We start from the raw sequence: 14,274 nt of genomic DNA, 5'->3' as shown, positions 1-14,274 counted from the left end.
TTTTTTTTCTGTCTTACGTAGCTAGAGAAAAAAAAAAGTATAAAACAAATAAGCATGGAGATGAAAAGTACAGCATAGGGATTATAGTCAGTAATACTATAACAATGTATGGTGACCGATGGTGACTACATTAGTGAGAACTGAGTAACATAGAGTAGAACTGTTCAATCACTGTGCTGTACACTTGAAACTAATATAATATGTCAACTAAACTTCAATAATAAATTTTTAAATGGTACAATGGTCTCATATTCAAGAATATTATGAATTTCTACAGAAAAGGGGAGATGTAAAAGGATGGACTCTTCCTTAAGCACTTGGAGTGAAATAATTTCTTTGTCTCAGATTCAGAATACATCATCACCTACGCTACAATTTTCTGGAAAGGAACTATTGAAATAGCAAAATTCTAATTTTACTTTGTAACACTACCATGATTGGACCAAGCATGTGAAGGTCCAGCATTTGTGGGGCATGGTGTCCTTGCAAAGATTTTTAGAACAAAACAAAACAGAAAATCTTAACAGATGATAGAGAAAAATGATACCAAAGTATTTAATGTCACATTCCAATATTAAAATTTAAATTTAGGGTTTTTTCAAATAAGTTGATGTAATTTTCTTTTTTGCTTGAAAATTTTCGAGACTTAATTTTAAGAGGTAACATAGTATGGGATATTAATTTTCATGGGGAAAATAAAACTCTATCTCCTCCATTATAGAGATGAACACAATTTTTTAAGAAATTTTAAAAAATTACTTCCAACTTTCTATTGTAAATGTATATTAACCCACGAAGGTCATTTATTGTCTCAGGATTTCAGTTCTGGCATCAGTGAAGTCCCTAGGATTTAGAATAAATACTAATTAAGAGGAAAACTCCAGTCCCAAACACCCTCTCTAGTCTAGGTAACCCTCACTTACCTGGGGTTCTGGCAGGTACTCCCAGCAGTGTCTCTACCCTTCACCACATCTGGGACATTTTCATCTTTCAAATGCTCCTCTGCTTCTTGTAGGGGCCTGGTTTCAGAGGGGGAATGTTCAGGTTCTCCAACACACTCTTCTCTCTGATCCGTTTCGATGTGAATTAAAGGCACTTCTCTTGAGCAAAGTGACCTCCTGGTGCGGTTTACAGGCATAGTCCCATAGCATGAAGAAGTTTCCTTTTTAAAAGAATCTAAACTGTTGTGGTTTGTAAGAGGAGCAGCTTTGCTCTGAGACAACACCGAGGGCTGTTTGCTTTCGGTAACGGAGCCTTTCCTTGGGTTATCAATGGGCTCCTGAAGAAAAAGACTTGGCCCACTTTGCACTCTGCTTGAAGCTGGTCTGTTTGCACATTTCTCCACTTGCATGGGAGAGCCACCAGAGGCAGGATCAACCTCAGCTGCCTCGGCATCATCCACTATAATTTTGTTCTTCTGCATGAGGGCTTTGATTGAGTTTGCCCACGTCTCGTGAATTAACATGTTGGTGATCTGGTCAGTTCCACCTCTCCAATACAAGCAAGAGTCAGACTTGCAGAGACCCGAGGAAGAAGCGCTACTGACTGGATGTACACTTAGGAAATCTTGCTGGCTGTTTTGAGCGAAGCCATCTAAAGAGTTGGCTTTGATGGGTGCATTCACTGTCAGCCTGGCCCCCAGGGATCTGCTATCTGGCATGGAGGACTGTCTGTAACACAATGGAGATCGCAGAGAAGGTGACAATAAGCCAACGGTCCAATCCTGGCTGCTTCGTCTGGAGGAGGTGCTGTCCCTGCTTTCTCTTTCAATGTCCCTCAGCATGTACCTATAAAACTCCTCGGTTATGCTCTCGGTGCTGGACTGCTTAGAGGGACAGCTCGGCCTCACACTGAGATGGTCATTTTTACGACATGCCTGTTGCATGGCCGAGTTCAGGATGCTGCTGGCGTTCTTGCCCGCATAGTAATCCAGCAGTAACTCAAACCCTCTTCCTTCATTTTCCATCTGGTTCACCATGAACCTGGAAAACTCCTCAGTGATGCTCTCACAGCTGGACTGCTTGGAGACAGAGCTGGCCCTGCTAACTGGCTGACTTAGGGTACTCATTAAACCCAGGCTGTTTACATAAGCCTGGGCGTTCGAGTCTTCCTCTGGGATGCTTTCACAGCTGGAGGCCTTCGGCCGGTTCCACCTGTCTCCACTGAGTAACCGGTTCCGGGGATGGCTCTGGGCTTGCCAGCCGCCGTCCCCCGTGGAGAACTCTGTTAGGTTCATGATCTTGGCTGCCACTTCGTTTGCAAAAATACTGACAGAATCCGGGACGTCCTCAAGGTTCATCGACTCATCCATGACCCTGTTCATCAGCTTCTCCTTAAGCTCCGGGTGCTCATCGGTTTTCCTCTTGATCTCGCTGAGTCTTGGTGGTTTGTGCTTCCTCACTGCGGCCCCACCGGTCTGGCTTTCCTTCTTCCTCTTCAAGGACCGGCAGGATACGTTCGGGGAAACCGGAAACTCATTCCCTCTCTTCCACGCACAGAACCAGGGTTGTTTTCCATTTGAGTTGTCAAGGCAAATTGCTGCGATTTCAGTTGCCATGGAGACAATCATCTCTGCTAATTCTTCGGCGAAGTCCGTAATGCAGTATATATCTGCCTGTTTTGCCTGTAGCTCAGGTTGAGCAGGAAGCAGCGAGTCATTCCCTAACAATGACAGGTTCACTTGAACTTCATTGTTTAGAGGGGAGGCACGGTTATACTTCTCCTGGGCATTTGCACTGGCGCCATCCTCTGCGTCCTGGGAACCTCTGCTGCCCTTGCACACTGCCAGTGTGCACTCTCCCTCCGGAGTGGCTCCGTACTCATTCTCACTGTGCCTGCGCATTGGATGAGGGTCGTTTGGGTCTTCTCCTGCCGTTGCTTTTTGATCTATTTCTCTGGGGGGTGTTTTAGCAGTTGAAGAATGAGGCTCTCTGGGTCTACAGGGCCACTGAGATTGCAGCATGGGGTTCTGGAAGAGGCCTGGCTTCGCTGGGCCCTTGCTATTTTGCTTCGGACACACATCATCTACAAGATCATTGATCACAAGACTAGCGCTGCGTGGATTGCTGAGTGGGTAGCTGCTGGAATACTCAATGGCTTTGGTCCATGCTAGACTGCCAGCCTGGTCAGGTGGCCGGCAGCCTAATTCCGTTTCCGTCCAGCTTATGGTCTCATTAGGGAGGATAGCGGGGCCTTCCCCAAGTTGTACAAAGTGACTCATCTTCTTGAACGTAAAGCATATCACTCGGAAGAGCAGCTGACTGGCACTTTCCATCAAGGTGTCGAGGGTTTCAGGTGAATGCCTGCTGTCGTTGCGATCAAGTATTTTGTTTTTCTGGTGAGCTTCATCAATGGAATGCTTCAGGATAACATTGGACAGGGTCTGTGCCAGATCATTCCTGAGGACATTTTCTGAGCTGACATTTTCAAAGACCTGAGGCCTTGAAGCAGTTTCTATGATTCTCTTGCTCATGGATTCCATGAGGTCTCCAATGCTGCTGCAGGGACTAGGCCTTGTTAAAACCAGAGCAGCCTCCTTGAGCAATGCCCAAGCAATGGCCTCATTTCCCAGCTCCAGGCTCCCCGCTGTCGCCAGACTGCAGAGTGGGGGGACGGCTGCACAGGCCTCAGCTGCACAGGAGAGGCCACTCGGAGCCTTCGCCTCTCCTGTTTCACCCAGGCCACACACAGCAACAGCACTCGCCACCTGAGTCATGCCACACAGAGCAGATGGAAAGGAGTATTCACTGATGGAAGGCTCCTTGAGTACTTGGGATATTTGAGTTTGCAGTGGTTCAGGGCCTCCCACTGGAGGCGTTGAAACCCAAGATTTTTGCTCCATTTTGAGCCTTTCTGTGGCCTGAGGACTGGAAATGGTTCCAATCACAGTGGCCGCGCAAGCCAGTGCAACTTCTAGAGCACTCTGAGGGTGTCTGCTGGAGTTCTTTCCAGAGAGGACACCTGAGGTTTCAACGGAGACCTCCATCTCAGACCAGGAGGGGATGCCTGCCTCAGGGGCAGCATCACTGCCATCTGGACTCTGAACAATGACAATTTTGGGGAGCTTGTTCCATGACTGAGGGACCACCATACCTTTAGTGGAACAGCCACTGGGTAGCAGAGCATTTCCGACAGAAACACTGACTGCGGAATCTTGGGGCCATGTAGGCTGAGACTGGGACAACCGAATAAATGCATCTTGCAGCACGGATTCTGCTAAATTTGTAGCATACTCGCCAGTAGTGGCTTCTCCATCCTGTTTGGGAGGAAAGGAGTTTGTGCCATCTTCATGGTCCCCTGGACCCAAGCTGTTGTCATGCTTAGTGAGGGCACTATATATGGGAGGCCCACCGTTCTTAACCATCCTGGAGAAGTAAGCATCCCCAGGAATATATGGTGCCTGTGATTTTTCCACATGACCTTTAACATTTTCTAAATAATAATAATTTGTGGCTGGACTCTTATTCTGCACAGCTTCACCTTTCCATTCCAATGGCTCGGGTGATGCACTGAGGCTCTTCAAAGGGGTGTCTTCTACTTTTTCCACCGATCCTTCTGCCTTCGTCATTGGGTGGTATTTGCCAATATATTTGTCTTCCAGAGCATAAAGCATCTTTTCCTTGTTGTTCCATTCCTCCTGAGTGGCTTCCTTTGGTCCTTTACTTTCCAAAACATTAGCTGAGACATTTATATTCTCATAACCTATTGAAGACAAAATGAAGGCCCGCCATTACTTTTTGGATAGCAGGATCTCATGAGATTACTTTTTAAAAATGCCTTATTAAAAAAAAAGTAACAATTACTTTTTAAAAATGCCAGGGGTGGTTCTCCCCCCCCCCCATCCCAATAAACAGGATTTAGAAAGACAAATGAATCCGAAAATGTTTTTGAGTTTCATTATAGAACCACACTCGACAAAATGTCTTTCGATGTGGGATATAAATGTCCACACCAGAGTGGGAGAAGATGGCAGTGGGAGCTGAGTGCGGATCCTTACTTTCTTTCTTTAAAGATTTTATTTATTTATTTGAGAGAGAGAGAGAGAGAGGAGAGGGAGAAAGAGCACGAGGGGGGTGAAGGAGGGGCAGAGGGAAAGGGACAAGCCGACTGATTCGGGGGCTTGATTCCAGGACCCTGAGATCATGACCTGAGCTGGAGGCAGATGCTAAACTGACTGAGCCACCTGGATGCCCTTAATTATCTTTCCCCATGGCTCCATGGGGAAAGTAACCCAGACAGTTGCATCTCAGAGCTTCCCAGTGCACATGGAAGGAGGAGGGAGAATGTTTACAGCAACCTCCATAGTAAGCTTTGCTGCAAAAGCTTTGCTGCAAAAATTTACTCTGAAGTTTGGGTGGGACTTGTCCCAGGGACTGAAAACAGCAGGATCCCTTCTTCTGTGGCTAAGAGTGGGGGAAGAAGAACACATTGTTCACTGAGCTCTTTGAATCTGTCGTTCAAAACTGAATAAAGGCTAAGGGCTAAGTACTCTCCTGCCTTATTTCCTTATGTCCTTACCATAAATAACAGGTAACTGTTATGAATACATAGAGCTGAATATAGTTAAGTGTTAAGCAGTGCTAAGAGGCACTATTACACTCCCAAATACTGGATAAAGAAACTGGGGCTCAGAAGGACTAGGTAACCAAACCAGGCTTCCCAGCCTCTAAGAGACAGTGCAAGAATTAGGCCAGTTTAAGTTGGCATCAGCTAATGGTGGCTTTATGGAAGTCTCAGGGAAGATAACTTTCCTCCCTGTGATAGTCTTAGTCTCTTGGCAGGCAGGAGGATGTCCTTCAGCATCCCCAAGGCATCTTTAGGGAGATGGAGCCATCCAACCATTGTGTCAAAGTGCTTGAGTCGGCAGCTCACTCATGGTCTGTTATCCTTCTGTCCTCCCTAAACTCTGTAAGTGAAGATTATGGTGTGTCAGCCAAACCGACACGGCCTGAAACTTTCCTGAAATCCCAGTCATTTTTAGAGGGTGACTAATGCGCGTTTGTTTCATGGGGCCGTTCTCACCGCTCCTATAGTCTTCCACCTCGTTTTCCTCCTCCAAGTGCTCAGAGGCGGTGAGAAAGTCCTCCTCGATTGAAGACAGGGAGCAGTTGGTGTCATCCTCCACTTTTAAGATATTTGTTTCCAGATGGAGCTGCCGCTCCTGCACCAGTTCAAGACCGATCAAAAATTTGTTGATTTCAAAGATGATGCAGTTGGTACTGTTTGCCCTATTCCCTCTTGCACACTGGACCAAGCAGATATCTGGCAGCCAAGGGCACTGAAAGTAGAGAGGAATAAACATATTTATTGAGAGAGAGAATAAAAAACCATCACTTCTGACCTTTCTTCTTCTACCAATCTTTCTTGTTACAAGGAATGGGGGACATTTAAAATACTTGGAATATCTTCTGGGCTTCGATGGACGCATTGCTTGAAAAAAAATTCGAGTGCTATTCAAAAATAAATAGCATAAATAAATAGGAAAATAAAGCACACAAGGTACCCAGGAGAAAGTCTGACTTTGGGGACACTACACCAGTTGCATCACATATTTTTGTTGTCTCCTGCTAAAGCAAAAGTGGCACCGGGCAAAGTTAAACAGGTTACGGAAGATTTTCTTCAAAGCTCTTAAATTAGGAAAAAGGACCAGAACGGAGCTGGATCACAACTCCACTGAAACAAAAGGGCCGTGGGCTTTTTAAGAGCTGGTGTCATGTATGGGGAGACGGAGAGGAGAAGGGAGTTGAGGGAAATTGGAAGGGGAGGTGAACCATGAGAGACTATGGACTCTGAAAAACAACCTGAGGGTTTTGAAGGGGCGGGGGGTGGGAGGTTGGGGGAGCCAGGTGGTGGGTATTATGGAGGGCACGGATTGCATGGAGCACTGGGTGTGGTGCATAAACAATGAAATCTGTTACACTGAAAAGAAATTTAAAAAAATAATGGATACAAGATGTTGGTGTTCCAGAACTTCAAGAAAACAGAATTTCTTAGAAATTACATAAAAATTTTTCTAGTTGACTTTGTTAATACAAATCTTTCCTTATGTCAGAATGTTGGAACAAAAACTTCAAAAAGTTATTGAATCCCAACCTAGTAAAGTCCGTACTTCTGTAAAATGGTTTTGTGGTCTCTCCCTACCACTACATTGGAAACCTTAAAAAGCACAAGTGTTTGTTTTGGCCCTGACCTATTCTGTGACTTTCATTCTGTATATTAGATTTTTTTTTTAATGTCTTTGTTTCCTCAATTACACAATAAAAGTTAACCTGTCAAAAAAAAAAAAAAAAAAAAAGAAAGAAAGAAAGAAAAAAAGAAAGAGCTGGTGTCAGACAGCTGCAGGCCATCTGGACTTGCTGATTGGCTTATGTGCATGGGAGGAAGTGGTTTTGGAACTTGGAGTCAGGCTCCTGCTGACCTTAGGCTCCCATCCTTCCACAGAGAAAGGGACACTATCTTCTTTGATGATCTTACTTCAGAGATGGTTCTCAGGTCTTTGAAAAAGACACTCCTAGGGCACCTGGGTGGCTCTGTGGGTTGAGCCTCTGCTTTGGGCTCAGGTCATGATCCCAGGGTCCTGGGATCGAGCTCCCCATCGGGGGTCTTTGCTCAGCAGGGAGCCTATTTCCCCACTTTTCTCTGCCTGCCTCTCTGCCTACTTGTGATCTCTGTCAAATAAATAAATAGAATCTTAAAAAAAAAAAAAACAAAAACCCAACACTTAAAAAAAAAAAAAAAAGAAAGAAAGAAAAGAAAAAGACACTCCTGGCTTATAAACCTGGGAAGAGGCTTTTCAAATGGTTTACATCTTAAAGGGGCAGAGATTCCTAACCATGTTTTCTAGAGTAAATATTCTGAGAAAAAGGGGCTTCAGTGCTTCTAGTCTGGTAGAAGACAGCTGGAAGTCTAGTCAAGCTGAGGGGAATGTTAAGGCTGTCTTGGTCACCATGATCCTTTTCTGCTTTGGTGATGTTCAGTAAAGCCTGTTTCAGTATTTCAGTGTTTCTATTAACTACAGTTAGAATTTATAATGTGTGTTGCTCATCTGAAGAAGCAGATACAATGAGGTATAAAGAAATTCACTGGAAGAGCACTGATTATCTTGAAAAGGCCAGCATATGAAGAAAGCAGTGATGAGGAGGCTTAAATCATTGGGTGGTGTCCCTGTGAGACCTATTAATTTTCTTCTGTTCTAGGGCGACAGACTATATCCCCCCCACTTTTTTTTTAAGATTTTATTTATTTATTTGACGGACAGAGATCACAAGTAGGCAGAGAAGCAGGCAGAGAGCCTGATGCGGGGCTCAATTCTAGGACCCTGGGATTTTGACCTAAGCCGAAGGCAGAAGCTTTAACTCACTGAGCCACCCAGGCGCCCCGACAGACCATATCCTTATTCTCCACTACACACTTTTTGCTATCCATATTGTTGTTCATTAGAATAGCAAAAAATTTCAATTGCTCCTGCACAGAAGACTAGTAAATTACAAACATATCTGTGCATTGGGATTTTTATTTTTATGAAGGGAATAATAATATGCTGATTCACAGTAATTTTTAACAGAAAATTTTTTGAATGGAAATGGGAGTTAGTGGTGAGAAACCTAAATAAATTTATATTAAGGTGGAATTTGAAATGTTTGGAGGAAGTAGTTTATGTATAAATGTGTGTCTTATAAAAAGGAAGGGGTTCAAAGAAGGGGTTCATAACCTTACTTTTCAAAGTCTAGTTGTAGACTAGCAGCCTTGGCATCACTTGGCAGCTGGTTAGAAATCTATAATCCCGGGAGCCACCTCAGATCCAGTAAATCAGAATTTGCATTTTCAAGAAAAATCTTTTGATGATTCCTGCATGTATTAATATTTGAGAACCACTGGTCTGTAGCTTTTATGAAATTCACAAAGGGTCTGAGATTCCCCCACAATGACAAGGAACTACTGCTGTAGAGTAACAGTAGCTGGCTTGATTAATTTTATTTCTACTGAATTCAGATATACTAAACTAACCTGAAATTTAAAAGATGCTTTTTGGGTGTCTATTAAATGCAAGGTGTGCTGGGAGATACAAACATAAATTGATGGGGGATGGGGACCCCCCATAAATTTTGTGGGGCACAAAATACTGTCAGTGGACAGGCATGAATACCAATAATTATAAAGTTGAACCAAATGAAATTACCACATTTATAGGTAAAATGGTTCCGTATTGACCATTTCATACCATTTCGGTTAAATATATATAACATAAAGTTTTATATATCAAAAGAGGATATTAGTACATCAAAAGAGGTATTAGTACATCAGCATGAACTGTTAAGTAATACCTCAAAATAAACTTAGAGAAAGGATTGTAGTGTATGTGCAATGTTCCATGGCTATTGCATTCATAGACAGAAAATTTATTTTCTTAACTCACTTCTTGAAAGTAAATAAACATCCTAGGAGTCTTAGGTAAATGAGGGTCAAATGATATGCATCCTATAAAATAATGGCAGGTATAATTATATAATGTTTATTGTCATCTATTAGGTGCTTTGACAATCCTATTACCTTTAATATAAACATTATTTCTGTGAGGTTGGTGGTGCCATTACTCTTTTACAGAGGAGACATCAGGCACAAAAAGGCTAACTGATCCTTTCAAGACGACACAAATATAAAGTGGAAGAGCCAGCATTGCAATCCAGGCCTGTTGGACTCCAATGCCTGTGTCCCTTCCAATTCACCCCGTGACTTCCTGGTCTAATCAATGTGCAATTTGGAAAGGAGGGTGGTTTGCACCTGGACCTCCTTGAACTCATGCATGCCTGCAAGTAGATCTTATTATTATACATAATATGCATCTCAGAAAAAATTTTCCTTTGTAGAAAAGTAATTGGTCTTATTTGCATTTTCCATTTAATATTTTACTTGACTATTGGCTGTTGTCATGATTTTTCCTAAGATATTTTAGAGACTTATCCTAAGGCTCTATAAAGGATGGTTGGAGGAAGGAAAATGTCATGCCAACTTCTCATTCAATGCTCACTGGTATATATTCATTAGTCGAGAGAGAGAGAGAGCAAGAGCGAGCGAGCATGGCAGGAGACGAACAGGGAGGGAGAGAAAGAGAGAATCCTAAGCAGGCTTCATACTCAGCACAGAGCTGGATGCAAGGCTTGATCTCACAACCCTGAGACATCATGACCTGAGCTGAAATCAAGTGTGGGACTCTTAACCAACTGAGTCACCCAGGCACCCCTCTATTCATTAGTCTTTTGCAACACGTAAGTATGGATAGTTGTGCATGAGTTTATATAAATTTAATAATATCTATAATAAATAAGGTCAAAGAGAATGTCAGACTATGAAGCTGCTCCCTAAAAGAAAGATGTCCAGCTTATTTACCACTGTATCCTCAACACCTAGAAAAGTGATGAACACTTATAATATACAATATATTCATTCATTCAACCAATATTTACTGTGTTTATAATATTTACATATGAATGAATAAGGTATATTATAAATATTTTCTTACATTTTTTCAGTTGTACAATTTAATTGTCAAGTAATGTGGGAATATAAAAAAGCAATAGGGTCATTTGTGAACTGGAAAGATGAAGGCATGAATAAATAAAGAGAAAACTGTTCATAAATAAAGAAATTCCTCTGGAGTCACATTATCCTTGTGACAGTATTCTATTTCTCTTCCCCAAAGGAGCCTGGTCAGATTTTAAATGGATGATTACTCTTACTGTGCATAGTAGTCCACCCTGGTATCTTATTTTGATTGACTGACTGATTGACTGATGGATTTGGGATAGAAGGGGAGAAGAGCAGAGAGAGAGGGAGAGAAAGAATCTTAAGCTGGCTCCATGCCCAGCACAGAGGCCCATGTGACACTCAATCTCATGACCGTGAGATCATGACCTGAGCTGAAATCGAGAGTCAGATGCTTCACAGACTGAGCCACACAGGTGGCTTTTATTTTGCTTTAAATAATGTTTTCTTTCTACTTCGCCTTTCTTCAATTTTTTGGACATGGAAAGAAAACACTGCATTTGAATAGACCTCAAGGTGCCTTCTTATTATTTTATTAAATCACTATGTTTAGTCTCTGAGAATGGAGAAAAGGTATTTTTTAAAAATCTCTGTTTTATAGAATAGGAAATTATAGTTGAGAGAAGCAAGGTAACTTGCTATCCAGACTACTGAAAATCTTTGGGATTGCAATTTTCTGCCTCAAAGGTGCCAAGTGGCTTGTTGATTCCCTTCTTCACAGGGTCACTGGGAACAATAGCTATGCCCTGGGAACTGATTTAGACTCCCCCTACTTAACCCAGCTCAAGTTGCCTGTGCCAATATCTCCATGACTACTTGTGGATTAACAGGTAACTAATTCTCCTGGCAGGATAGCCAAACTGAGACTATCCCTAAACTGGCTGTGGTTGGCTAACATGGGATCCCATATTGATATGCTGCTCAACATTGCTGATCTATTAAAATGCATGGACTGTGGTACCTAGAAAATGAGGTAGGCCTTTGGAAGACAGAGGAAGAGTGAAATGGTGTGCAGGAAGCGAGGGGGACTCGGATGGAGAAGAATAAAATGCGCCCATCAAAAAAAAAAAAAAGAAAGAAAGAAAGAAAAAAAGAAATCTTGCCATTTGCAATAACGTGGATGGGAACTAGAGGGTATTATGCTAAATGAAATAAGTCAATCAGAGAAAGACAATTATCATATGATCTCTCTGATATGAGGAATTTGAGAGGCAAGGCGGGGGATTGTGGGAGATAGGGAGGGAAAAAGTAAAACAAAATGGGATTGGGAGGGAGACAAACCATAAGAGACTCTTAATCTCAGGAAACAAACTGAGGGTTGCTGGAGTGGGTAGGAGGGATGTGGTGGCTGGGTGATGGACATTGGGGAGGATATGTGTTATGGTGAGTGCTGTGAAATGTGTAAGACTGATGAATCACAGACCTGTACTCCTGGGGCAAATAATACATTATACATTAAAAAAAGAGAGAAAGAGAGTGTGTGTACAGCTCACAGGCAATTCTGGACAGCTCTTCGGAAAATTTTGCAAAATTAAGTATGTTTTTAATGAATGATATTTAATGAGTCCTGGGAATTTTGACTTTCCCTGACCCCAATTAACATCTGTGCTGCTTTTGTGACACAACATCATTCAACATTCTTCCAATTTACATCCTCTGTGTGGCACCATTTTCTGGTTTACTCACAGCCTCAGTGGTTTACACGGAGTTAATTGACCTCAAACTCTGAGGTGATCATGTGAGCCAGCCTGGCCAGCTGGAACACTGCAATCCTCAGGCCATAGTGATTGGTTCAGAAATGGGCACATGACACATGAGAGTCAATAAAACACAGTTAGACCTTTGCTGTAAGCCACCTGGAGGAGACATTCACTGAACCCAAAGGGACAGTGCTACTTCCTGGAAAGAGACTGTCTGATAGTGGATAAAGAGAGAGAAAGCTGGAAGAGGTCCCAAGGGGATCCATGTCCTGAATACACTGTTCATGTCCCAGTAATAATCTACCCACTATACTGTTTAGTTACATGAGATGGTATAATTCTTTTATACATAATCTAGTTTTCTGTCTTGTTTAATTACAAATCCTAATAGGCCTGGTGCAAAAATATTGCTCAAAATAAGATTCAAAAATTACTTTTGGTCATCATAGTTTTGCCCAATATAAAGAGATGGCACTTAGAACCACTTCTGTATTCTCTTTTCAGGTGATTAATTTTCTCACTAAGAAAATGTGTTATTAGATTGACCAGGAGAAATGTTGTTCCAGTCTTTTTTTTTTTTTTTTTTTTTAAAGATTTATTTATTTATTTTAGAGAAAGAAAGAGAGCATGGGCAGGACAGGATGGGCAGAGGGAGAGGGAGAGAAAATCCTAAGCAGACTCTTCAATGAGTATGGACAGACACTGGACTTATCTCATGACACCAAGATCACCACAAGGAGATCACAGCCTGAGCTGAAACCAAGAGTTGGAAGTGTAACTGACTGCACCACCCAGGTACCCCTTTTCTATTGTAATAAGTTGTGTGCAGATTTTTACAAAGCATATGGACTAGATGCAAGAAATTGTGGGTGGATTTCTGAGTTTTTTTGAAATTTTGAAGGACTAAAGACTAAGAGAATATTTTAAAATTTTACAGTAAAACTAAAACCCAAAAAAGAACAACTGAAGAGAAACAAACATTCATCATTTTAATCTGTAGCTATGTTATCTGTCCCTGTCAGCATGTCTTTGGGGATATCCATGATCTTTGATACAGTGTGCCTTTAGAAATCATGTTTGTTTCTGTAAGTTGACTAAATTTATAGTTGTAAAACCTTATCTTCAAATAAAGAATGCTATAATGATTTATCTAATAACAACAAACATCAGTACACTGAATGAGAATAACAGTATCTGATTTCCTGCTTTATTTTTAGTAATGTCCATTTCTTCTAAGAGTTTTGCTTTTTAAGGAAAACTAGCTCTTTAAGAACTCACTCAATCATCTGACTCTTTCTAGGAAACTCACTTAACAGCCATGAAGTTGCTATCCTGTATTTCTTTGCCTGGCTCATTTGGTATATCTTAAGAAATAAATATAAGAAGAATGAAGAAATGCTAGGATTCTGGGAACTTATAGTATGAATTAGAATTTTGATATTGTTATGAAACAGAAGACAAGTCTTTTTTTTTAAAATTTTTTAAATTTATTTTTTATTTATTTTCAGCATAACAGTATTCATTATTTTTGCACCACACCCAGTGCTCCATGCAATCCGTGCCCTCTATAATACCCACCACCTGGTACCCCGACCTCCCACCCCCTACCCCTTCAAAACCCTCAGATTGTTTTCCAGAGTCCATAGTCTTTCATGGTTTGAGTCTGTTTTTGATTCTCTAATTAATTTGAAGAAAACCAAGCTAACCAGTCAATGCCTACTCTGTTGGTTCTAGTTTAGAACCAACAGTCTAGTTTAGTGCAAGTTAGCATCATGTACTTGAGAAGATAATAAATGTTAGCAGTTGAGGTAAGGGAAGACATTCATTCTTGTGTCTGTCAAACTCTGAGTACATATTTAGAAGAAACACATATGAAGACTGTTCTTGACTGCAAAGAGATTTTGGAGTCCTATGCTATGGGAGCATATGTGTAGCAGTATGACGTTCATACTGACTTGTGTCAAGAGCTGACCATAAATAATTTATTACTAATGAATATTTTATTAAGAGCTGTGGGAGGCCGCAATAAGGC

General features: G+C 41.7%; 1 protein-coding gene across 6 annotated transcripts in view; it reads right to left on the bottom strand.

The window, feature by feature from the left end:
• The window catches only part of SPHKAP (SPHK1 interactor, AKAP domain containing), a 172,233-nt gene that overhangs the window by 30,067 nt on the left and 127,892 nt on the right, over positions 1–14,274 (bottom strand). For all 6 annotated transcript variants that reach the window (XM_059167805.1, XM_059167808.1, XM_059167806.1 and 3 more), the window contains 2 exons: positions 6,022–6,277; positions 924–4,701 (listed from right to left, as the gene is read on the bottom strand). In XM_059167805.1, the coding sequence (XP_059023788.1) occupies positions 924–4,701; positions 6,022–6,277 (4,034 nt within the window). The remainder of the gene's footprint in view (positions 1–923; positions 4,702–6,021; positions 6,278–14,274) is intronic.

The sequence above is a fragment of the Mustela lutreola genome, chromosome 3 (assembly GCF_030435805.1).
Source record: "Mustela lutreola isolate mMusLut2 chromosome 3, mMusLut2.pri, whole genome shotgun sequence".
Classification (NCBI taxonomy): Eukaryota; Metazoa; Chordata; class Mammalia; order Carnivora; family Mustelidae; genus Mustela; species Mustela lutreola.
Note: the sequence above shows the minus strand (reverse complement) of the source record. Positions and strands in the feature narration are given on the sequence as shown.